The 22,961-nt window shown below is 38.1% G+C and overlaps 1 protein-coding gene across 1 annotated transcript in view; it reads right to left on the bottom strand.

Moving 5' to 3' along the window:
* Window positions 1-22,955, bottom strand: part of ARL5A (ARF like GTPase 5A) — a 28,188-nt gene extending 5,233 nt beyond the window's left edge. The window contains exons 1-5 of the mRNA XM_017866075.1: window positions 22,664-22,955; window positions 11,275-11,335; window positions 10,298-10,445; window positions 8,488-8,571; window positions 2,725-2,876 (exon numbers count right to left, since the gene is read on the bottom strand). Of these exons, the coding sequence (XP_017721564.1) occupies window positions 2,725-2,876; window positions 8,488-8,571; window positions 10,298-10,445; window positions 11,275-11,335; window positions 22,664-22,709 (491 nt within the window). The 5' untranslated portion in view covers window positions 22,710-22,955. The remainder of the gene's footprint in view (window positions 1-2,724; window positions 2,877-8,487; window positions 8,572-10,297; window positions 10,446-11,274; window positions 11,336-22,663) is intronic.
* Between the last annotated feature and the right edge of the window lie 6 nt (window positions 22,956-22,961).

The raw sequence follows: 22,961 nt of genomic DNA, 5'->3' as shown, positions 1-22,961 counted from the left end.
ATAGGATAAAATGCTCATGATATAAATGACAAATGGCAGAATATTAAACAAAATATATATTTTGTAGTTATTAAAACAAAGTATACACATAATGGTACATAAATATTATAAAATGTAAGTATATAAAACTTTTGAAGGCAATAAAATTTCATATTGGTAACATCAGTTATCACTGAACAACTGGTAATTGAACATAACCCAAAATACAGAAAAGGATGTTCATTCTGGTAAAAGAAACTAAAAGTTCAGCGAAAGAGAAATGGTTGTACACATTAAGTTACAATAAAATGAAGAACTGTTAATAAGTATTAACTATTATCTATGACAAGCTTTTGTAGACATAAAAAACTATGTTACAATATTAAATTTTTTTCAATTCAGATTTTTGTTAAGTATGAGTCTAATAATGTAAAAGAAGACACAAATAGAAAAAAGACAGCAATGAGGTAGATAAATGGTTGTTTTGGGGTGGTTGTCCCACACTTTTCTCCTGTGACTAGATGTTACTTTTAAACTACTGACAGGAAATAGTACATAAAAATAATAGATGAAGAGATTGTTTAACTCCAAACTGATAAATGAACAGTAGTTACCTAATAGCAAACTAGAAACTGACTTAACATCCATTCTCTTAATTAATCTTTACAACACTGAGATCAGAATCCTTCCAATGTTACAGAGGAAATCCAGGGTTGGCAATGTTAGCAAATGGGAAAAGTGGGAGTCAAATGAAGTCACACACCGAAGTTTGTGATCTCCAATCCACTGAATCAAAATGCTAATGCATACTAAAACCAATAATTTAGATCAAGGCAGCTGAACTATAAAAGAAAAACGGAACATTTCTCTCAAAACCAAACTCATCTACTACCTTCCTATTTTGAAAACAAAATTGTTTTATCTCTTTTTAAAATGAAATTGAGTTGATACCAATGATACATTTTCCATACAATTATCAAAGTACATAAATTAAATCTATGTCAATCCTAGATGACTTGTCTTTATTGCCAAATATTATAAATCCATGCTTTTGCTTGACAAAGATATATATATTAAACTATTTGACAAATATTTAACATATTTTTACTTAAATGAATACTTGGATAATTGGTATTATCTGTGATTTTTTTAATGAACAGGTTTTTTTTTTAATTAAAAAACCTTTTTTAAGGTTCTAATTATGCTCTTCCAAATGTTGATAATAATGCCTTCTATTAAGATTTGGCTTCAATAATTCATTATATTTGGTTTACCCTTCATCGTGGTCTTGAAAGGAAAACAATTTCTCCCACTTGAGCTAATTCGTCTATACCCCACGCTTTTGTCCTTTTCTAAAACCTCAAGAACCCCAAACTTAAGACCTCTATTTAGAATCCTTTACAGCTTATTTCTTTTTTCCTCTGCTTTTAAATGCAATCATGCATCATTTAATGACAGGGATACATTCTGAGAAATGTGTCAGGTGATTTCATCACTGTGTGAATATCACAGAGTGTACTTACACAAACCTAGATGGTACAGCCTAGTATGCACCTAGGCTCCGTGCTATACAGTCTGGTGCTCCCAGGCTACACACCTACATAGCATGTTACTGTACTAAATTCTGCAGATGACCATAACCCAATAGTAAGAACTTTTGTACTGAAACATATCTAAAAATAGAACAGGTTATTGTAAACATACAGTATTTTAATTTTAAGGGACCACCGTCATATATGTGGTCTATCACTGACGAAAACATCATTATAGGGTGCATGACTGTATATACAGATCCACCATATTTTGGAAAAACAATAACAAAAATTGTACTTTATTTTGATCCGTCTTTTGCCTTTTTATCCTATTTCCAACCTCCTCTATTTCATCTGCCACATTCAAGAGTTTACAAAGCTATTTTTGCTTCCTAAAATATACCTCCTCTTTAAACTACACTTACCTCATGCCCACTCTCCCAATGCACAGAATTTGTTCTGACAAACTGGATGAATGTACTCATTTGTTGTTAATTCAATGGCATCCTCCATCTCCTGGTCCTTGACCTCAGATTTGACAATGCCGACTACACCACTTCCTTCTTGAAATACTTTCAACTGTGGGCACTAGACAGGGCAAATTTCTACTCTAGGCACACACTTCTCTTCCAACACCTATCATTCCAGAACCAAGGACCATCATTGCTACACTCTCTCCAATTCCCTCAATCCTTCTTTTGTTTAAGTGCATCAGTTTCAACAGTCAGTAACCCCAAAGTAGTCTCAGACATAAATTATCTTTGATTTGAGCTTCTTTATGCATAAAATATCACTTACAAACAATTACTCTGTAGGACTGTTATGGGGATTAAATGAAGCACTATATTGGAAAGCACTCCAGACACAGGACATGCTCAGCAAGTGTCAGGTCTTCAGTTCCACTATCATCGTAAAATGTACTTCCTAACTTCTCTAGCTGTCACTGATACTCCCATTTCTCTGAGATCCTACAGCAATTTTAACAGCTACATGCTTACATGTTCAGTAGGTTTATGTGTATTATGTTTATGTTGTTTTACTATTTACAGAACCACCCTAAAAAGTCTCTGATTATAGACATGAACTACAGCTTACGTCTGTCCCTTATGATGTTTTGTACACAAGAGCCTTAAATATTTAGGAGTTTAAAGAAGATATACATGTTTCTAAGCAAAATATAAGTTCGATAACATCTAAGAGGAAGACTTCTTACCCCTCGCCAGTTAGAGCACAGCATGCCTGGATATGCCACTGGTGATCTTTAATAGAAGTTAGCTTCAAAAACTGGGAGATTTCTGCTACAGTCATGCATTCTTTAACATCTTGTTTATTAGCAAAAATCAGCAATCCAGCTTTTCTTAGGTCCTATTAAAGCAAATAAAACTGTAAAGGCCAATACATTTTCCACATATTTTTCAACTTAATTAACAGAATCTTTTTCACAATCTTAGTAAACAAGAATTTCTCAACTATGTGACATAAAAGCATCTCATAGCGCATAGGCTGATAACACATTTTTTACACTTGTTTGTGTTTACATATTTCTTGTAGTCTTAGACTACCATTTTTTATGGTCCTAAGTGCTGTATTTAACAGTCATGTTTTCTGGTATATATACTACCCACCCCCTAAATCCAAAATTAGGCTTAAATGGCAAAGAACTACCTTTCAGCCTAATACTTGAGAGCTCTCCAAAATTCTACCTTGCCTATACTTTTCTGTTTTACCTTACATCACTCCTATGTGAGTCCTCTGCTGTAATTAGCAACCTACCCTACTGTTCTCTACACAGTTTTGGGCACTGCCATCTCTATGTTGTTCAAATCATTTCTCTTGCATATATTTCCTTCCCTCCAACCTCCTAAACCAGCCTTTCCCAATCATGATTCCACAAGAGAATTAAGCTCCACAGAAAATGATGAGTGACTACATTGCAATTCTTCCAATAATGTACGTAGCTAGTACCTTCTAGCTGCATAGGAAATAAATGAATTCATTACAATATATGCCTTAAAGCTTAGGGCTTAATTCTCAGTTGAAGTTCTATCCTAAACCAATCCTATTCACCCTAATTTCTGTCACTGTATATGAAGATTTCTTAGATTTGAATATGTAATATGGCCATCTTGGAGTGGCATTAAACTTATCAAGTTTTCCCCAATTAGAAGTTCTTTCGCTTCAATGCTATGACTCAGAGGCAAGTTCTTTAGGCTTTCTGAATTTTTTCCTCATTATCTTTTGAGTATCTGATCTGAGCAAAACACCCACTGCATTAACCCTTTTCCAAATGTAATTGTGCACACTCCAAATAACAGGCATAATGTTTTACTCACAAAATAGGCCAAAGGTTCTTAGTCTCTTCCTGCCCCACTCCTCTCTATCTGCCAGTTTTAAAGCCAGGGACTTCCTTGACAATCTGTTTAAAATCACAGACCTTTCCCCCGAAAACGCACATATGCATATATACAAAATTTTTTAAAGTTTATGTACAATTTTAGAGTGTTAATAAATACCCTAAATTCCCTACATGGATACTGGGCCAGGAATCCATGAAGGATGTATTCAGTTAGCAAATGAAATTCTCATAAAATTCTGCCTGTTATATATTAAGAGATATAAAATTAAGGTTTTGGTGCCACACTTGCAAATTTTCACAACTGTTGAATGGCATCCGTCTTCTTAGGGATTTTACTGATATATTTTGGTTTTAATAATATGTGTATGTGTTTGAATCAATAAAATCTTCAGCAGATACAAAATGACTCGTTAGAATATAGTTTTGATGATTCTGATGCAAATAAAAACATTAGTAGTGTATTTGTATTTCTTATTTGGTTAAAGGAGTTACATAAAACATTTTATATAGCAATCAAGACTAGACCAGGTGCATTGGCTCACGCCTGTAATCCCAGCACTTTGGGAGGCCGAGGCAGGCGGATCACAAGGTCAGGAGATCGAAACCATCCTGGGTAACACGGTGAAACCCCGTGTCTACTAAAAATTAAAAAAAAATTAGCCGGGCGTGGTAGCGGGCACCTGTAGTCCCAGCTACTTACTTGGGAGGCTGAGGCAGAATGGTGTCAACCCGGGAGGTGGAGCTTACAGTGAGCCGAGATCACACCACTGCACTCCAGCCTGGGTGACAGAGCTAGACTCCATATTTAAAAAAAAAAAAAAAAAAAAAAAAAAATCAAGACTGACTTTAGTTACAGTGACCTCTGCAGGATGGTAGCTAGTAATGCTACCACAGTTTATACAGTTATCTGAATAAGTACGGTCAGAAAGGAATACTGCTACAATGTTCACAATTGAGATAAAGTATAACTTGTACACATATAGTCATTATCAAGGATATACAGTAAATATTTTTTCTTTTCTCCTAAACAGAAAATGAAACCATTAATCAGCTGGGCGTGGTGTCTCACACCGGTAATCCCAGCACTTTGGAAGGCCAAGGTGGGGGATGTCTTTGAAACCAGCCTAGCCAACAGGGCGAAACCCCGTTTCAACTGAAAACATAAATATCAGCAAGGTGTAGTGGTGTACACCTGTATTCTCAGCTACTTGGGAGGCTGAGTAATGAAAATCGCTTGAACCCAGGAGGTGGAGGTTGCAGTGAGCCAAGATAGTGCTGGTGCACTCCAGCCTGGGTGACAGAGTAAGACTCTGTCTCAAAAAAACACAAATAAAAGAAACCATTATCAATAGTTGTTACGTGGCTGAGTCAATAAGTAGATGGACTTTCCATGGGATTTAATTCCTATCTTTCTATCTTCTCAGTTTCAGTATGTCTTGCTAGGGTGTGCTGAAGTCTTACATAGGTCAAGTTTGCTAACGTTGACATATTGAAAGAACAACCTTCTGACAAATACTTGGCACAAATTAGGACACATGGTTTATATTATTGTAAGTAATTTGTATTCATTCTTAATGATGAAATGATTTGTAGAAGCCCCTAAACTGAAAATTGAAAAATACAAAAAATAAAGCCATTTAATAAAAGGTCTCCAAACACCTTAAATCAATTTTTCTAGATCTCAAAGGTTCAAACTTTAGAGTTCTTGACTTTTAAGAAGTTATTTTATCAATTTTTAAATATTTAGAAAGAGAAGAAAATCTTCATTTGCTTTCTATTATATAACCCCAAAACCAAAATGTATACATTAGAACAGTAGAAAATAGATATATTAAATTAAGGCTGTTCATCAACTCGGCTTAACAAGGGGTCAAAGTATAACATCAACAATGGTGATCTTTGGTACATAAGCCATTTCAAACACTTTAAAACCATTTCTGCTACAAATTTTAAGTCTAAGATATATTTTAGTTTCATCAAGGAGATGAATAACAGCAATTGCAAGACACATTTACTTAGTATCTTCTATATACCATACATAGTTGTCAATTTGTTTCTTAAAACTTCATTTGGGGGCTGGGCGCAGTGGCTCACGCCTGTAATCCCAGCACTTTGGGAGGCTGCGGCGGGCAGATCACCTGAGATCAGGAGTTTGAGACCAGCCTGGCCAACAAGGTGAAACCTCGTCTCTACTAAAAATATTAAAAAATTAGCTGGGTGTGGTGGTGGGTGCCTGTAATCTCAGCTACTCGGGAGGCTGAGGCAGAAGAATTGCTTGAACCCAGAAGATGGAGGTTGCAGTGAGCCGATACGGTGCCACTGCACTCCGGCCTTGGCAACAGAGCGAGACTCCGTAACAAAACAACAACAACAGCAGCAAAAACACTTCATTTGTGAAGGTAACTCCTAGAAGTTGAGTCACTCTGAATAAAATTTCAGACTTTGGTGTTTGGAACCATTTTAAAATTAATGAGTTTTAAAGCTGAACACTTCATTTATGATAAAACTTTGAAAATTATTTTAAAAATTTTAGTTTTGTATTTTGCAATAATGTAAAGAATCATTATCAGCAGTGACAATAAGATTTTGTTGGTTTATGTAGTATGTATGAAACATCCAGCTAACATCATGTCTACATTTATTTTTCACTCACACATTCTCACTCTTTGATCCATTTGTCTCTCTCCAGAACTCTGCCTTTTTGGCTCTTCTTGACCCTACTGAGTAGCTTGCTCAAACTCCCAACTTCATCTGTAATTCCTTTCTTCTCTGGTCATCTCCTCATTCAGTCTCCTTTCACTTTCCAACTAGGCCCTACTTATGTCTTCTTTTTTCTTCTGCTAATAAAGAGTCTGAATGAGAATACTCAAGTTCAAAACCTAGATTTTAAAAAGCTAGTCAGGTCACATAACCTTTCTGGGCCCCAGTGTACTCACCCACAACAGATAAGGTTAAGTGACCTATGTAAGTTAATGCCCTCAGCTAGTAAAAATCAAAGACTTTGAACCCTGCTACTGAGCTCTTCATATACTGATCCTGCTGCACATTGGCCAATTAGAGTAAAAATCAGATAGGGTGACTACCTGTTAACAAAGTAAAAGATATAGCCCAGAGACAAATAACATTTGTATCAATTTTTCTTTTTCCAAACTCTTCATAAAACCACTCTTTGGAATAAACTGAAAATGCTGCATTTTGCAAAATATGAAGTTGAAAAGAAAAAAAAAAACAAAAAAACCTTTGTCTTCTGCCTCTGTTATGGCTTACTGCTTGTATCCCAACTAGAAATGGAATTTGGCAAATGAACACAGAATGGCAAGATGTATTTCTGTAAATCTCCACGAGGTTTAAACACAGCTGCCGGAATTAGAGTCCAAAATAGGAAAAGGTGCATCTTAGTGGTCATAAGGAAATGAGGAACCTCAACTTACAGAACTACTTTACTAGGTTAGGTTCCCTAAAGCCCTGAAAGGTTGCCTGAAATACACAAAATTCTTAAAGCAAATCTTAAAAGCAGATCATCAAATCAATAATAAAACTAACATAAAACTTCACTACAAAGATATCCCTGTTTTCCTAAGCTTTGCAAAAAATTCCACTGAAATAAAAAAACTCTAAATATTTTCTATTCCTATCTATAAATATCCTATCTGCAATATCCAAAATACTCAAAAAATACTGCAAAATCTAAAATATTTTACTAAATACTATATGAACACTATAATATTATAGTTATGAAGTTGACTATATTATTGTTTTTTAAACTTATATTACCGTAATATTTTCTATTTAAAAAATTTAATTTTAAATCTATTTTTATTTCTACTTATTTATTTTTAATTTTATTTTATTGTTTGAGACAAGGTCTCACTCTGTCATTTAGGCTGGAGTGCAGTGGCAAGAGCAGCTCACTGTAGCCTTGACCTCCTGGGCTCAAGCGATCCACTTGCTTCAGTCTCCCGAGTAGCTGGGACTACAGGTGCATGCCACCACACCTGGCTACTTTTGTTTATTTTTCGTAGAGATGGGGTCTTGCCATGTTGCTCAGCTGGTCTTGAACTCTTGGGTTCAAGTGATCCTCCCACCTCGGTCTCCTAAAGTGCTGTGATTACAAGAGTGAGCCACTGTGCCCGGCCGGTATTTTTCAAGGACTAAGAAAATGTGGCTAGTCATCTAGTTTTGTTTAGTCAAAGGGACAGTATTAGAGAAATCTAACAGCAATTACATTTAAGTATTAGTCTGCTGAGTAACAATCAAGAATCGCTAAGCACCCAGGTACTTTAAAATCTCATTTCCAATGATAATCTTCTGTATAATTAATCTATTCAAAATGCAAAATGAGAGCCACTTACAGCAATTACTTTTGCCCAGGAAAATTGTGAAACCAAATGTACCTAGGATAACTAAAATAAAGTTCTGCAACTTACTCCATAATCTTTCTGCTTCTTCCAGATACATTCCAAATTGGGAGATGTCAAAATAATCAAGCAGGCGTGGCCAGCAAATAACTAAATATTTTTAAAAATTTGAAATTGATAGCACCCTCATGAGAAACTAGAAAACAAAATAGCCATTCACATACCCTTCCCCATATCTAATGTAAAAAGACTACTTACTTACCTCATGCGCTAACATTTTATAGAGCTCTTCTCTAGTTACAGAAATCCTCTCTCTGTCTGTACTGTCCACAACAACTATTACAAACTAAAATAATTACAAAAAAATTATTAGTGATTATATGATTTGGTATCTGTAAAATTTATAATGTGTTTATTTGATATACAGGCTATTAATATCAAGAAATTGGAATCTTATGGTATTGTTGGAAAATCAGAGCTACCTATACATTGTGAAGCCAAAAGGTCTGATCGATTTTAATATATTAACTAATTTTTAGAGAAAAGAGAATATATTACTAACATTCCAATTAATATATATAACGCATGTCTGTTTTCAGTATCTTAAATGCTAATGGGCCTATATCCATCTATGTGCACTACAAATCAGTAAGAAAAACATACAATATGATGCTGAATTTATTACTTCCAGGTAGATATTATTTGTTAATATCAATCTGAAATCCTAAAAGGGCATGGGTATGGGAGTAAAGTAATGTGACAGTTAAAGAAATCAATTAAAAAAAAAAATCAACCAACTGCAAGAATAAATCTCTATCTAAAAATAAGCTCTCTTCCTTACATAAGCATCACCTGCTACCTGCAAGCACAACCCCTTTCATGAACTGATGAGACTGGGATCAGAAGGTGCAATGAAAGACTTGTGATTGCTGTGCAGGACTGAGCTCCACTGCACTGCTTCCTCAACTCCGTGAGCACCCAAAAGCAACAGATCAGCAGGAACAGATGAAGATTTAACTTACTCACTTTATGATAGCATTTATGATGCCCAAGTTGGTTCTGACTGCCTATTAGTAACATGCACTATTTATTTTTTGGACCTAGATCTTAATTTTTAAATAAACTCTTACGATTTTCTGGATCTTTTCTATTCTTCAGACTACATCAATCAAAAGCCAGATGTATGAGAGAACTGCGACTTTACTTCCCCTCTCACTTGACAGCTTACTGATAGGTGACTTTATCACTGTAAGGCCCATTTTATTCCAAAGTATTTTAATAAAGCTGTTAATTTTCAGAGTGTTGGCATGAATTTGAAACCTATAGCATTATGTATACAGTAGCATATATACCTTTATAATCATACATAACTTTCCTTATAAAAAAAAGATTAAATGCCTAATGCAGTGTTGGGAAATCAGGTTGTTAGATACACTTAATGGTTTCTTAATGACTTAAAAGTTAGCTTTATGTACATACAAACCAGCTTTATTAACTTATAATGAACACTACAAAAACAATTGTCAGTCTTCTAATTCACAAGTCTATCTATGCAATGAAGCACTTAAATGTCAAAGGTCTGAAATTTCCTTTGGAAAATAATGTGTAAATAAAAAGACATGATTATGTCTAAAATGCCTTATAATAAAAAGAAAAACAATTATTTAATGTGCAATTGTGTTTTGTAAAACAAAATAGTAAAACTGGCTAGGATTCAAACCACCAAAACCCTCTCATTTGGTGAGCTAAACTCAGTCAAACATAAATAGAGAGAAATGAAATTAAACTATGAGATGGAAGTCATTTAAAAAAAAAAAAACTACTAAAGACAAGTTCTGGGATCAATACACAATTAAAACATAATTAACCACCAATTCTCCCTATAGAGGTTCAATGATAGTGGACATATTAAACAATGACCCTGGAATAGGAAATCGAAGACTTTACTCTGCTTAAACTCTCTATATATTAACATACTGTGATATTTCAAAAAGATTAACTATAAGGGCTCAAATCTAGATGTTTTCCAAGCATTCTGTTTTCCAAGCATTAAATATTGTAAGAAACATTACCTCTGTGTTAGTATAGTAAGTGTTCCAGGAAGAACGAAGAGATTCTTGGCCACCAATATCCCACATTAGGAAACGTGTATTATTAATCACTATCTCTTCTACATTACTTCCTATTGTAGGAGATGTATGTACAACTTCATTCATAGAACTGGGGGAAAAAGTTTATATATATTTTACAATTAGCACGGAAGCTAACTTGCTTGAACAATTTTTTAATCAAGGACAAATCAGCATGAACTTTTATAATTTATACCTAAATATCTTTTTCCCACTAGTTTACAACATGAGTGAGGGTTTAAACAGGGCTAGAACTAGGTCGTAGGCTATCTGGCATATACTAGATCATTCCAGGAAACTATAAAAACAAATATTTTTCTACTTTCTTTTTTTAAATGTTACCCAGGCCGGAGTGCAGTGGCATGATCATACATAATCAGTGGCATGAGGTTCACTGCAGCCTTGACCTCCTCAATAGGATCAAGCAATCTTCTCACCTCAGTCTCCTGAGTAGCTGGAACTACAGGTGTGCACCACTACATCCAGCTAATTTTAAAAAATATATATATACACACACACACACACACACACATCTTATAAAGAGATGGCGTACCACTACGTGGCCCAAGCAGTTTCTCAAAGTCCTGGCTTTAAGCAATCCTCCCACCTCTGCCACCCAAAGTGTTGGGATAAAGGCGTGAGCCACTGCATCCGGCCATATTTTTCTACTTTCTACAAACAAAAGAGCTTTAGCACAAAACAAATGGACAACTCAATGCCAACTATATGCTCAATATCATATAAATTTCTTGCTTTCTACAAAGTATTGCTGAGATTTGGCTCCAGGTTTATAGTCAACCTGCTTTCTTACAGGGTAACTTAGGTTTCATGTAATTTCTTACTGCATTCATTGATCGAATATCACCCAGGCCAAAAAAGTAACTAGAAATAAAATAATTTTTAAGACAGTTAATACTTACAATTGGTAAAGAATGGTAGTTTTCCCTGCATTATCCAGCCCAACAATGATAACTTTGTGCTCTGAAATAGAGAAAACACCAGTGATTTTTTCTTCAAAAAAGGAAAAAAAAGATTAATTCGATTATAGACAAAAATATATTCTGTATTTCACCCTTCTATCTATGGCATAATTCAGTGCATGGCACTTTATACTTTCTTGGAAGTCAAAAGAACATCCTGGCAAGACCACCAGAAGTGTGCCATTATACTCACCTTCCCCATTGCCACCATTCTAGAGACAACTCTCATCTTTCCAACCTCCTCTCTAGGAAGTCACAGCACTACATTTCCTCTACTCCTAGGCAAGCCTACTCTCAGTAAAGTAAACCAAATATAATCACAACGATCTACAAATGACTTAAAGTATAAATGCTTCACAATGGATTACGTCAATGAGGTTCTAACAGGAAATTTAGGCATCAACTGGGTACGTGTATATGGAGTGGAATGAGTGAGAAGGAAAAAAGGACCATTTTTTAAATGGGTAATTGTAATTTATGAGTACCTTAAAACCACAGGGCTACTGTAACATGAAAAACAAATCTAAGAACCTATGGCTATGGTGGCAGTGACTCCCTCCACCCGTTTGGCTTCTGTGGCACCACTTTCTCCAAGTTTTCTTCCTGTCTCTAGTCATTCATTTTTTTTCAATGACTCCTCTTCCTTGGGTCTTCTTTCAAACATTCACGTTCCCCAGATGTTTTCTTGCACCCTCTTCACATTTCAGCCAGGCACTTGTAAGACCCATCTATTTCCAGACTGTCTGAAAGCAATCCGCAAAGACAGCACAGCATGTGGAAGAAGCTAGTGTCCAAGATGGCCTCTGGATAGTCATGCCATTATGTAGCCGCCTCCTCTTCAATCTGGGCTGGCCCTGTGACTTACTTTTAACCCATAGATGCAGCAGAAATGACCAGGCATGATTTCTGAGCCTAAATCATCAGAAACATTGCAGTTGCTGCCTGGCCGTCTTGGATAAGTCCTCCTGCGGTAAGTCAGATACCATATAGCAAGCTTAAGACTGCTGTGCCTTTTAATGAGTAAGCCCAAGTTGATCATGTGGTGAGACCCTGTTGAAAGGGATGACCAGTCAGTCCCTATCTCTTCCAGCCATTCTAGCTGAGATGACAGACAGACAAGTAAAGAAGCCATCTTGGCTATACTGCCTGGTTGAACCTACGAGGTACTCTAATTTTAGCTGCTATCTGACTGCAACCAAAGGAGACTCCCCAAGGTAGAACTTCCTAGCTGAGCTCAGTCAACTCATAAGAAACATGAAAAATAATAAATCATTGCTTTAAGTCATAAAATTAGAGTGGCTTACTACATAGAAACAGATAATTGAAGGAAATATTAATGGTATTATAAGACCTTGAGCAAATGACTTTTATTATTTCTCTGACCTTAAGTTTCTTCATTGTAAGATAGGGGAAATACTACCTATCACTCAGGGTTGTTTAACAATTAAAATAGCACACAGCAGTGCCTAGCACTGAAGAGGAGAGAGTTCTTAACCTGTTTTACTAGCCCAGGAAAAGATAAAAATTTACTAGAAACTGTACTTCAAATTTTGAATTTTGATCTTTTCCAAGGCTAGTGATATCCAGTACAACACTCTCAAGACACCGGGCAGTAGCAGTGAGCTGCAGCTCCCAGTCAGCCATGCAATAACAAGGGTAAACAACCAATACTGCATAATAGTATATACTGGGCTATCAGACGGTTTTGCCCAACTGGAGGCTAATGTCAGTGTGCTGAGCACATTTAAGGCAAGCTAGGCTAAGCTATGATGTTCAGTAGGTTAGATGTAATAAATATGTTTTGACTTAAGTTACTTTCAACTTACAACAAGTTTACTGGCACATAACTACATCATAAGTTGAAGGGCATCTATAAACCAAAGTTCAAGTCACTCTCCCTACATAAGCTGCACATATGTTCACAGCAAACATTTCTCTACAGCTACTCGTGGTATCACAAAATGCTGGAATTATCCTAATTATCCATTTAGGGAATTAGACCAATCCTTTAAAGTCTAGCTTTCCATGTAGAATCAATTTTCTCCTGCTTTCCCACACTACCTCTAATCTACCACTTATCCTAATTATTTACATGTGCACTAATCTCAGCGTAAGAAGGCATCCTCAACCATATAGGATACATAATAATCATCTTTACATTTCTAGTGACTACAACTATTCCTGACATAAAGAAGGTACTCAATAAATGTTGAATTAATATAAGTAATAAAGGTTGAGGATTATAACACCTCAGAGTAAGATCTTTATAATTCAAATGGTAGATGTTTTCCAAATAGTTGCCACTTACCAGAGGAAATTCCTAATGATCTATAGGCACCTGCTATTATACAAAAATAGGAAGATCAAGTAAATAAAACATTTTAATACAATCCACTTTATCCAGTCATCTATTTCTCTGTAAGAAAGAGCAGGCAGCTTAGAACCACTAGGGTCCTTAAATGACATGACCACCTGTCCCTTTTGTGAGTTATTAAGAATCATTTTAAAGACCTAGGGCCCAGGCCGGATGTGGTGGTTCACGCCTGTAATCCCAGCACTTTGGGAGGCTGAGGTGTCGGGTGGATCACCTGAGGTCAGGAGTTCACAACCAACATGACCAACATAGTGAAACTCCATCTCTACTAAAAATACAAAATTAGCGGGGCGTGGTGGCACATATCTATAATCCCAGCTACTTGGGAGGCGGAGGCAGGAGAATCACTTGAACCCTGGAGGCGGAGGTTGCACTGAGCCAAGATCATGCCATTACACTCCAGCCTGGACAACAAGAGCGAAACTCCATCTGTGGCCCTTAGTCTCCCAGATCCACAAACAATTCTGCTACTATCCCAGAATAGACAGGACTCAGAGAGGGCAATTCATGGAAATGACTAAGACATAAATAAGAACAGCGAATGAGTAACATACAATAAGACCAAATGTTTAAAAATGAGAGACAAGGGCAGTCTATCCCTGAGGAAATGTTACATGGTGGCTGAATTAAAATCAGATGATTACTTGGGGAGCATGGAATCCCAACCCAAGGAGTGTTACAGGCTGCAATGACTGATGTGAATCCTTTTTTTTTTTTTTGAGACAAGGTCTCACTCTTGTTGTCTAGGCTAGATTGCAGTATCACAATCATGGCTCACTGTTGCCTCAACCTCCTAGGTTCAAGCGATCCACCCACCTCAGCCTCCTGAGTAGCTGGGACCACAGGTGTGCACCAAACCATATTTTGTTTCTTTTGTAGAGATAGGGTGTCCCTATGTTGCCCAGGCCGGTCTCAAACTCCTGGGCTCGAGCAATCCTCCCATCCCAGCCTCAAAAAGTGCTAGGATTACAGGTGTGAGCCCCTGTACCTGGTCTGAATTCATCTTTAGAGCAAGGCCATGCCTGCATGAGGGCCAGGTAATCGAGTCATTGGGAAAAGGTACCTTTGCACCTACAAAGTTTTTAAATAGCATGGCAATTCTGCCTAACTCCATTTTTCTATGTCCCAAAATTAAGCATTCCCTTTCTGATGACATAACTCCTCTACAGTTTTATTAATACAAGCACTCATAAACATTTTTAATACAACTAGAATTCATTATCAAGCTATACTCTTATCTCTGACTTGGATAAAAGTTTTAAGCTTCTCAGGTGAATATTGATTTTAATCATAGCATTATCAAAATGTCAGCTTATTTTTAAGTTCCAGGAATATATCCCGCCCCGCCTCCTCTCTATTCCCCCAATGTATTAGCTACAGGCCAGAATTTAGACAGGCTTGTCAATAACAGGAAGAAAATACAATTACTCCGACAAATAAAAGAAATGGTACCCTAAAAATAGTACAAAATTAGCAGGAAAAGTCCAAAAGGAAACAAAAATATAGGCAAGAATCTATAATATATAACAATAAAGAATGAGTAAAAAATGTGTGTATGTACAAATAATGTAGACAGAGACCACGAAGTAAAAAACAGTACTCTCTTAGTTTCTTCCAAGGTCCTTAATCAGTTAAGGAGGTTAAACACTTATTCCAACCATGTTACCATTTTTTCAAAATAGTTTGCTACGCTTCTTTCATAACTGCTTTCAGAGCCTGAGGTACACCATTTTGAATATTGTCACCTAATGTTGGCAAATCTTTTAAACTCTGAAGATGAACTTGACTTTAAAGTGGGAGACGAGCCACCTGATATCATCTTGGTCATAAGGTAAAAGGTATCTAAAATGAGTGCTATCTTTTTGTTGTTAAGTGAAATATGAAGAATTATTTAAAATTTTGTTTCCAAAGAACTTCTAAAAGGAGTTTCAAAGGATACACTGAATAACAGTAGGACATATCAGTGAAAAAACTATATAGCCTCCTAAAATGATAGCTTTAAAGTAAAACCTCATCTGGCTTTAGTACAGGTATTTTTTAAAGTGGTCTCCTTACTTCAGCCATGTCCCTAGGACTTGGTTATTATGTCCTAATTCCAAACCTGGTGCTTTCTAACAGTTCTGTTAGGAAAAACTAGCCAGGCGAAAACTACTAAAATAAAAAGAGACTCTTAGGCTGGGCGTGGTGGCTCACACCTGTAATCCCAGCACTCTGGGAGGCCGAGGCAGGTGGACCACAAGGTCAGGAGTTCAAGACCAGGAGTTCACCAAGATGGTGAAACCCCATCTCTACTAAAAATACAAAAAAATTAGCCAGGCGTGGTGGCACGTGCCTATAGTCCCAGCTACTCGGAAGGCTGAGGCAGAAGAATCGCTTGAACCCAGGAGGCAGAGGTAAGATTCCTTATCATACCTGGTCACTAGCTGAACATGATCACCAAGGTAAAATTGCTCTGAACAAAACCATGGGCAACAACACAGAGACAAGTCTAAGATAAAGCAGATGGCAGAAATTACTCATTCCAGAATTTCATCTTATAACACAAGTTAGTTGCCTACTGAGGAAAGGAAAAGGTTAACTGTTTCAAGATGCATCATCTTTTACACCCACTGTATGGAATGAACTAGAGAATCAATAAGCTGAAATTAGATAACCTATCCTGTGGTGGATTAGGATTTAAACTGCTTTAAATCTTTCTTTAACAGTGCCTAGAAATAAAGAAAGCACACTGGAGAAAGAAGGTATAGTAGATGATACAGGGTAGGAATCCACATGTCTCGGCCAGGCGCGGTGGCTCACACCTGTAATCCCAGCACTTTGGGAGGCTGAGGTGGGTGGATCACTTGAGATCAGGAGTCCAAGACCAGCTCGGCCAACATGGCAAAACCCCGTCTCTACCAAAAATACAAAAATTAGCTGGGTGTGGTGGCACACACTTGTGGTCCCAGGTACTTGGGAGGCTGAGGCATGAGAATCAGTTGAACTTGGGAGGCGGAGGTTGCAGTGAGCCGAGATTGTGTCACTGCACTTCAGCCTGGGCGACAGAGTGAGACCCTGTCTCCAAAATAAATAAATAAACAGAATCCACATGTCTGGCACGGTGGAAAATGTTAATAGAGAAAAGCGCATCAGAGCTGGTGATAAGAAAGAAATGAAGCGGCTAGCCGTGGAATTTGGGCAGGGAAAGAAATCCAGTCCTGCCCTACAAAGTTAGAAATGGCTGGAAGTCCTAGTAGGTGAAAGGTTAGGTTACTGTTACGGTAGAACAGGAAAGATGAAAGGTAAAATGGCTATGAACAAGAGGAGGGAAACTAACCAAGGTCTGAAGCTTTGGAGGACCCATAACCTTCTGTCTGCACCTGAAAGTAAGTAAGTAAATTGAGGTAATATCATTAGATAAACATGATGAAAAAGGATGAGTGTGACAAAGAAAGCTAAGCCTTAGCCCAAATCTTCCCCTAACTCTTCTTGACCTACCTACTAAAATTTAGAAAAGCTGCTCTACTTGGTCTCTAGAACGTGTCATAAACTTTCCGATCATTTAATTTTGCTCACGCCATTCTCCACACTGCAGACCTTACTCTTCTGCCTAATTTTACAAACTCAATGAATTCCTATATACTTACAAATGCATAAATATGCAACCATGCCCCCAAACTCTTAAGACCTAAGCAGATTTCCAAAGTCAATCAAGGGAAACCAAACTAATACATTTGAACATACCATATTCTTAACAAATGGTTAAAATACTTGAAAAACAAAAAGGAAGAAAGAAACTCCAATCAAACATAAACAGAACCTGGAAAATATCCCAAAAAACCACACGTAGTCTGAGATCTCTGGAGGGCCATTCCAATGAAGAATCCATGATTCAGAGGATCTTTACCTCCTTATTCCACCCAAACACCTACAAACGACATTCATTGCCAAGTTCTAGTTGCTCTCTCCCAAGACATAGCTCTATTTGAGTTATTTTGTGTGTGTTTTACAATAAAGCACCAATGACTTTTTTCTTTTTTTCTTTTTTTTTTTGAGGCACAGTCTCGCTCTGTTGCCCATGCTAGAGTGCAGTGGTGTGATCTTGGCTCAATGAAACCTCCACCTCCTGGGTTCAAACGATTCTCCTCCTGCCTCAGCCTCTCAAGCAGCTGGGACTACAGGCAGGTGCCATCATGCCCGGCTAATTTTTTTGTATTTATTTATTTGAGACTGAGTCTCGCCCTGCTGCCCAGGCTGGAGTGCAATGGCATGATCTTGGCTCACTGCAACCTCTGCCTCCCAGGTTCAAGGGATTCTCCTGCCTCAGCCTCCCAAGTAGCTGGGCCTACAGGCACGCACCACCACGCCCAGCTAATTTTGCATTTTTAGTAGAGACAGGGTTTCACCATATTGGCCAGGCTGGTCTCAAACTCCTGACCTTGTGATCCACCTGCCTTGGCCTCCCAAAGTGCTGGGATTACAGGCGTAAGCCATCTGTACATGAATCATCAGAATTTTACAGTACCCGGCCTAATTTCTGTATTTTTAGTAGAGATGGGGGTTTTGCCATGTTGGCCAAGCTGGTCTAGAACTCCTGACCTCAGGTGATCCATCTGCCTCGGCCACCCAAAGTGCTGGGATTACAGGCACGATCTACTGTGTCCCGGCCACCAATGACCATTTTTTAATAGCTTCCTAAATCTAAGACATAGCATGTAGGTCACAATGAGAACTATAAACTTAAGACCAAACTCTGCAATGGGCTCAAAGACAAACATGTCAACTCAATGATAGGGTCAGATTAGTCACAAAGTTTTAAATACTAGATCAACTTTCTTTGAACATCTTTACTCTCACCACCACAACCTGTTCCTTTCATTAGCAAGAAGGAAAAGCATCTATACAAAATGTAAATTTGTAGCCAAAAAGTGCTATAATGCACTTCAAAATAAAGACCCCATAGAATCTCAATATGCCTACTATGAGAATGTTATTATGGACAAATGTAATAAAACTTTCAGCCATTCCATGTTTCAGAACAGTATTCAATAAATTACATGAAATATTCAACCTTTATTATAAAATAGGCTTTGAGTTAGATTTTGCCAAACTGTAAACGAATGTAAATGTTCTGAGTATGTATAAAGCAAGCTAGGCTGAAGCCATGATTTTCAGGAAGTCTGGCATATTAAACTCAATTTTTACTTACTGTGTTTTCAATTTACAGTGGGTTTACTGGGATATAATCCTATCATAAATTGAGGAGAACGTGTATTAGAAGCTAAGAGGCAAGTCTACCCCTTGGCTACTCAGCTTCCATATGTACTCTTCTCTACACATTTGAACTCCCTTATAATAATAATAATAAGCCAGAGGCAGAGGTGGCTTCCTCAGCATCAGGTTCCTGAAGCACAGGCAGCTTCTCCTGCACCCATTGATACTTACAATTCCTTTTCTAGCAACCAATCAAGAGAGCAATACAAGGCCATTAAGGAGGAAATTCCACAACTTCTTTTATAGTTCACATCAGAGTCAGTTCTTTTTATCTGAGTCCTTCTTATACAAAGTCCTTCTTATATGAAGTTGTGGGCAAACGTGTGTGTGTGTGTAGAACTGACTCTGGCACTAGATCTCGGTTAAAATCCAGGGGTGTGTGTGTGTATGTAGGAGAAATAATTCTGGCACTACATAATCTTGGTTAACATCCAGGTCTATCACTTTTAACTATAGTGCTTTAAGCAAGTTACCTGTTTCCTTGCCCCTGTAAAATAAGGGGAATAATATCTACTTAGTAGGGTTGTTGTGAAGAGTAAATCAACTAAGTGAAGATTAAATCAAACAACCTGTGTGAACCTTGCACAAGTGTTAACCACTATTATTTTACTTGTAGAGACAAAGTGAGTTAATTTCCTGTCTGCCCACACTACATGAAAGCTTCATAAAGGCAGTGGAATTTGTCTGTTTTGTCTGCTATTCCCACCTCCTAGAACAGTTCCTGGACTAAATAGGTGTTTAAATATTTGTTTACTGAAAACAAGTAAACCACTGATCACAAGCTCTTCTATAAAAAAAAGTTACTAATGGCAACTTTTCGAAGTTCTAAAGACAACCTAGAGTTTAGCAACTAAAAAAGTTAAGGGGGGGAGGAGGAGGGTGGAAAAAATGATGTCGATTTCTTCTTTAAAAAGACCAAAAATCAGCAGCACATTCCTTCAGTGTTTTAACTTGCCTGACTCTGGCATATACCAGTTGTATGGCCTGGGGAAAAAAAAAATCATTCCACTTGAGCCTCAGTTTTCCCTTTTCAGGGGAAATAACTACTTCAAAACATTGTTAAAACATAAAATACAATAAAATGATTTAAATGACAGCATCTAGGATACAGTTTGTACTCTACTAAAGCTCAGTATCATCTAAATGTGACCTCCGGTTTTTCTAGTTCGAACAGTATACAAAGAGCTTTCACTGTGCACTCAATCTGAGCTTTAACTGAAAAGCTGTTCTCAGGGGTTTCAGACAGAAACAGGAGATACTGCTTAAAGTTTCATCAGATGGCAAATTCTGTAATCTCCCGAAACATTCTTTCCAAGAGTTTCTATGAAAAGAATATTAAGATTGTATTCTGAATCCACTGAAGGTAAAACAAGAGCATCCAAGACATATCTAACTTAAATATCTCCTATACAGAAAAAAACAAAAACAAAAACCCTGCCGTGGCTAATGCCTGTAATCCTAGCACTTTGGGAGGCCGAGGCGGGCGGATCGTGAGGTCAAGAAATCGAGACCATCCTGGCCAACATGGTGAAACCCCATTTCTACTAAAAATACAAAAATTAGCTGGGCGTGGTGGCGCGCGCCTGTAGTCCAGCTACTCAGGAGGCTGAGGCAGGAGAATCGCTTGAACCCGGGAGGCAGAGTTTGCAGTGGGCCAAGATCACTCCACTGCACTCCAGCCTGGTGACAGAGCAAGACTCCGTCTCAAAAAAAAAAAAAAAAAAAAAAAAAAAAAAAAACCAACAAATATCTGGCATTAAATGGTGGATATTCTGAAAAGTGACCCTATTGATAAGACAGCCACATTGTTTACCAGAAGAGAAATAATTTATTCACATTTTCACAATATTCACATCTAATTTTCTAGAACTTAACTTCATTAATTCCTCTATTAATTTCTGCCAAACTGACATAAATGTCCCGTCAAAAAGTACCACAAAATACAGGTTATAAAAACACTACTATTAGCAATTTGTAGTGATACCAGAGCACACATCCTTATTATTTACTACTCCAAGGAGCTGTTGGCAAAGTTCTCAATTATTCTTAACTTACAGAAACAAATAATTTTACCATTGACTCAAAACAGAAAGTGGTGATATCTATTTTTCTGGCAGTACTAGAGCTCAATTAACAAGCAGTCTTTCTAAACCTCACAGCAGATGAAATACTAGCTTTGCTAAAAATAATATAAAATGATGGATGTTAAAACTAGAATAGATCTTATCTACTATAAGTACCACCAGTCTTATAGCAATGTAAGTTTTAATATTTGAAATGTAGAAATAAAGTTTGCAAGATTTCTAGGCTCCACAGAACCCTGATGTTCTAGGTGAGAAAACCTAGACCAGAAAACCACAGTTTAAGTGACTGGTTCCCACACTCTTGCTCCCAACACAAACAGCCAGTCCAGTCAGAGACAGTGCTGATTAGAACTGATTTTCTCTACATTATGAAAACTCTTATCAGAAAAATTGATGCTGCCCTTTCTTTCGGTATCACGTTATCCACACATTTGTGTGTGTGTGTGTGTGTAAAAGATACAGTAGGGATCACAAGTTCTAGTTATGCTTGCTTCCCCTAAGCTTCTTACAAGAGTAGCTAGTTCATGAAGGAGGTGGTTGTAGTACGTGTACATAATAGACACCAACATTCATGTAAGTCTTTATTGGAAAACTGGGATGTAACACCACCAACCAGCTTACACAAGAGAAAAACACAAACCAAGTTACTGACAGCAGGATGATGAACCACCCAACGAGTTAAAAAGAAACAAAAGTACACCACTATATCTTAGTAAGTATCCAGTCTTTGGGTTCAAATTATATTCTTTCCCCAGTTTTAGTCATTTTGTAACAAATTTTAATAAGCCTGATATGTATTTCATGGCCATGTCGGAGGTTGGCTGAACTTAAGCATCCCTATATCACGCACTTTACACTTAGTAACTTGCTAGTTACCTATGGTTAACAAATGTTTCATATGGTATGTTTTTAAAACTTTCAGTGAAACACTTTAACACTTTTAACCCAGCAAAACAAACAAAAACTGTCTAAGCAAATAACCCACACGAGTAGAAAAATGACCTTAAGCTTAACCTGAAACACAGGTATACTAAGTAAAACAAATGGAGAGAAGTCCATCTCAATTCAGGAGGCAGAAGAACCCCGCTGCCCCAACACACACAAAGAGGGATGGCAGTGGAAGGCAGGCTCATAAACCAGAGGTGTACTGGACAGGTCAAGCGATTCCTCCCGTTTTCCGCATTCTGCAACAGCGGTCGCTCAGTGGTGCGGTTAGGGCCGCAATCTATAACCTTCATTCCAGAAGACCCCAGCATTTCTATGTGGTGTCCAAATCCAATTGGTGAGCAAAGAAAGGGCTGAAAGGCCAGGCCGTGATACTCAGGGACGTTGGACGTAGGGCAAGAAATATTTTCCACTCTCAATCGAAATCGGAGCAATGGGTGTATTGCGGAAAAGACTTATTAGGAAGGTCCCCTAAGCTGCGAGTCAGGAACCATCCCGAAGCTCGGGAGCGGGGACCGAACGGTCCCGGGCCTGTATCGGCGCAGCCTGCACCCCGCGCTAAGGCGGCGCCCGACCGCGCCGCCCACATTCCGGAAGTATTCGGAGACCCCCACCCAGCCGGCCCGAGCTGACCCTCTCCTCCACCCGTACGCCCGCGGACCGAGCTCCTCACCCTGGTGATTGAACAGTCTCCATATTCTGGTGAAGAGAATTCCCATTCTCGGGCAGCGGACCCCCCCCTCCAGACACCCGGGCCGCCTGGCTTCCCCTGGCTCAGGCTGAAGGGGAGGAGAGAGACGCGTTGGAGCCTCCGCCTCTGCTGCTGTTCCCGCGCTGGTCGCGGGCCCGCTTCCAGGGAACCGGAGGGAGGCCGAAGCCCAGGCCGCCCTGCCGCGCGCAAGGCCGCGCCGCTGCCGCCGCGGCACTCGCCTGGCTCGCGGACATCGCCGCCGCGTTGTCTGCGACGAGCC

This window comes from Rhinopithecus bieti, unplaced genomic scaffold, assembly GCF_001698545.2.
Source record: "Rhinopithecus bieti isolate Rb0 unplaced genomic scaffold, ASM169854v2 scaffold_81617, whole genome shotgun sequence".
NCBI classification, from domain to species: domain Eukaryota; kingdom Metazoa; phylum Chordata; class Mammalia; order Primates; family Cercopithecidae; genus Rhinopithecus; species Rhinopithecus bieti.
This window is presented reverse-complemented; position numbering and strand designations above follow the sequence as displayed.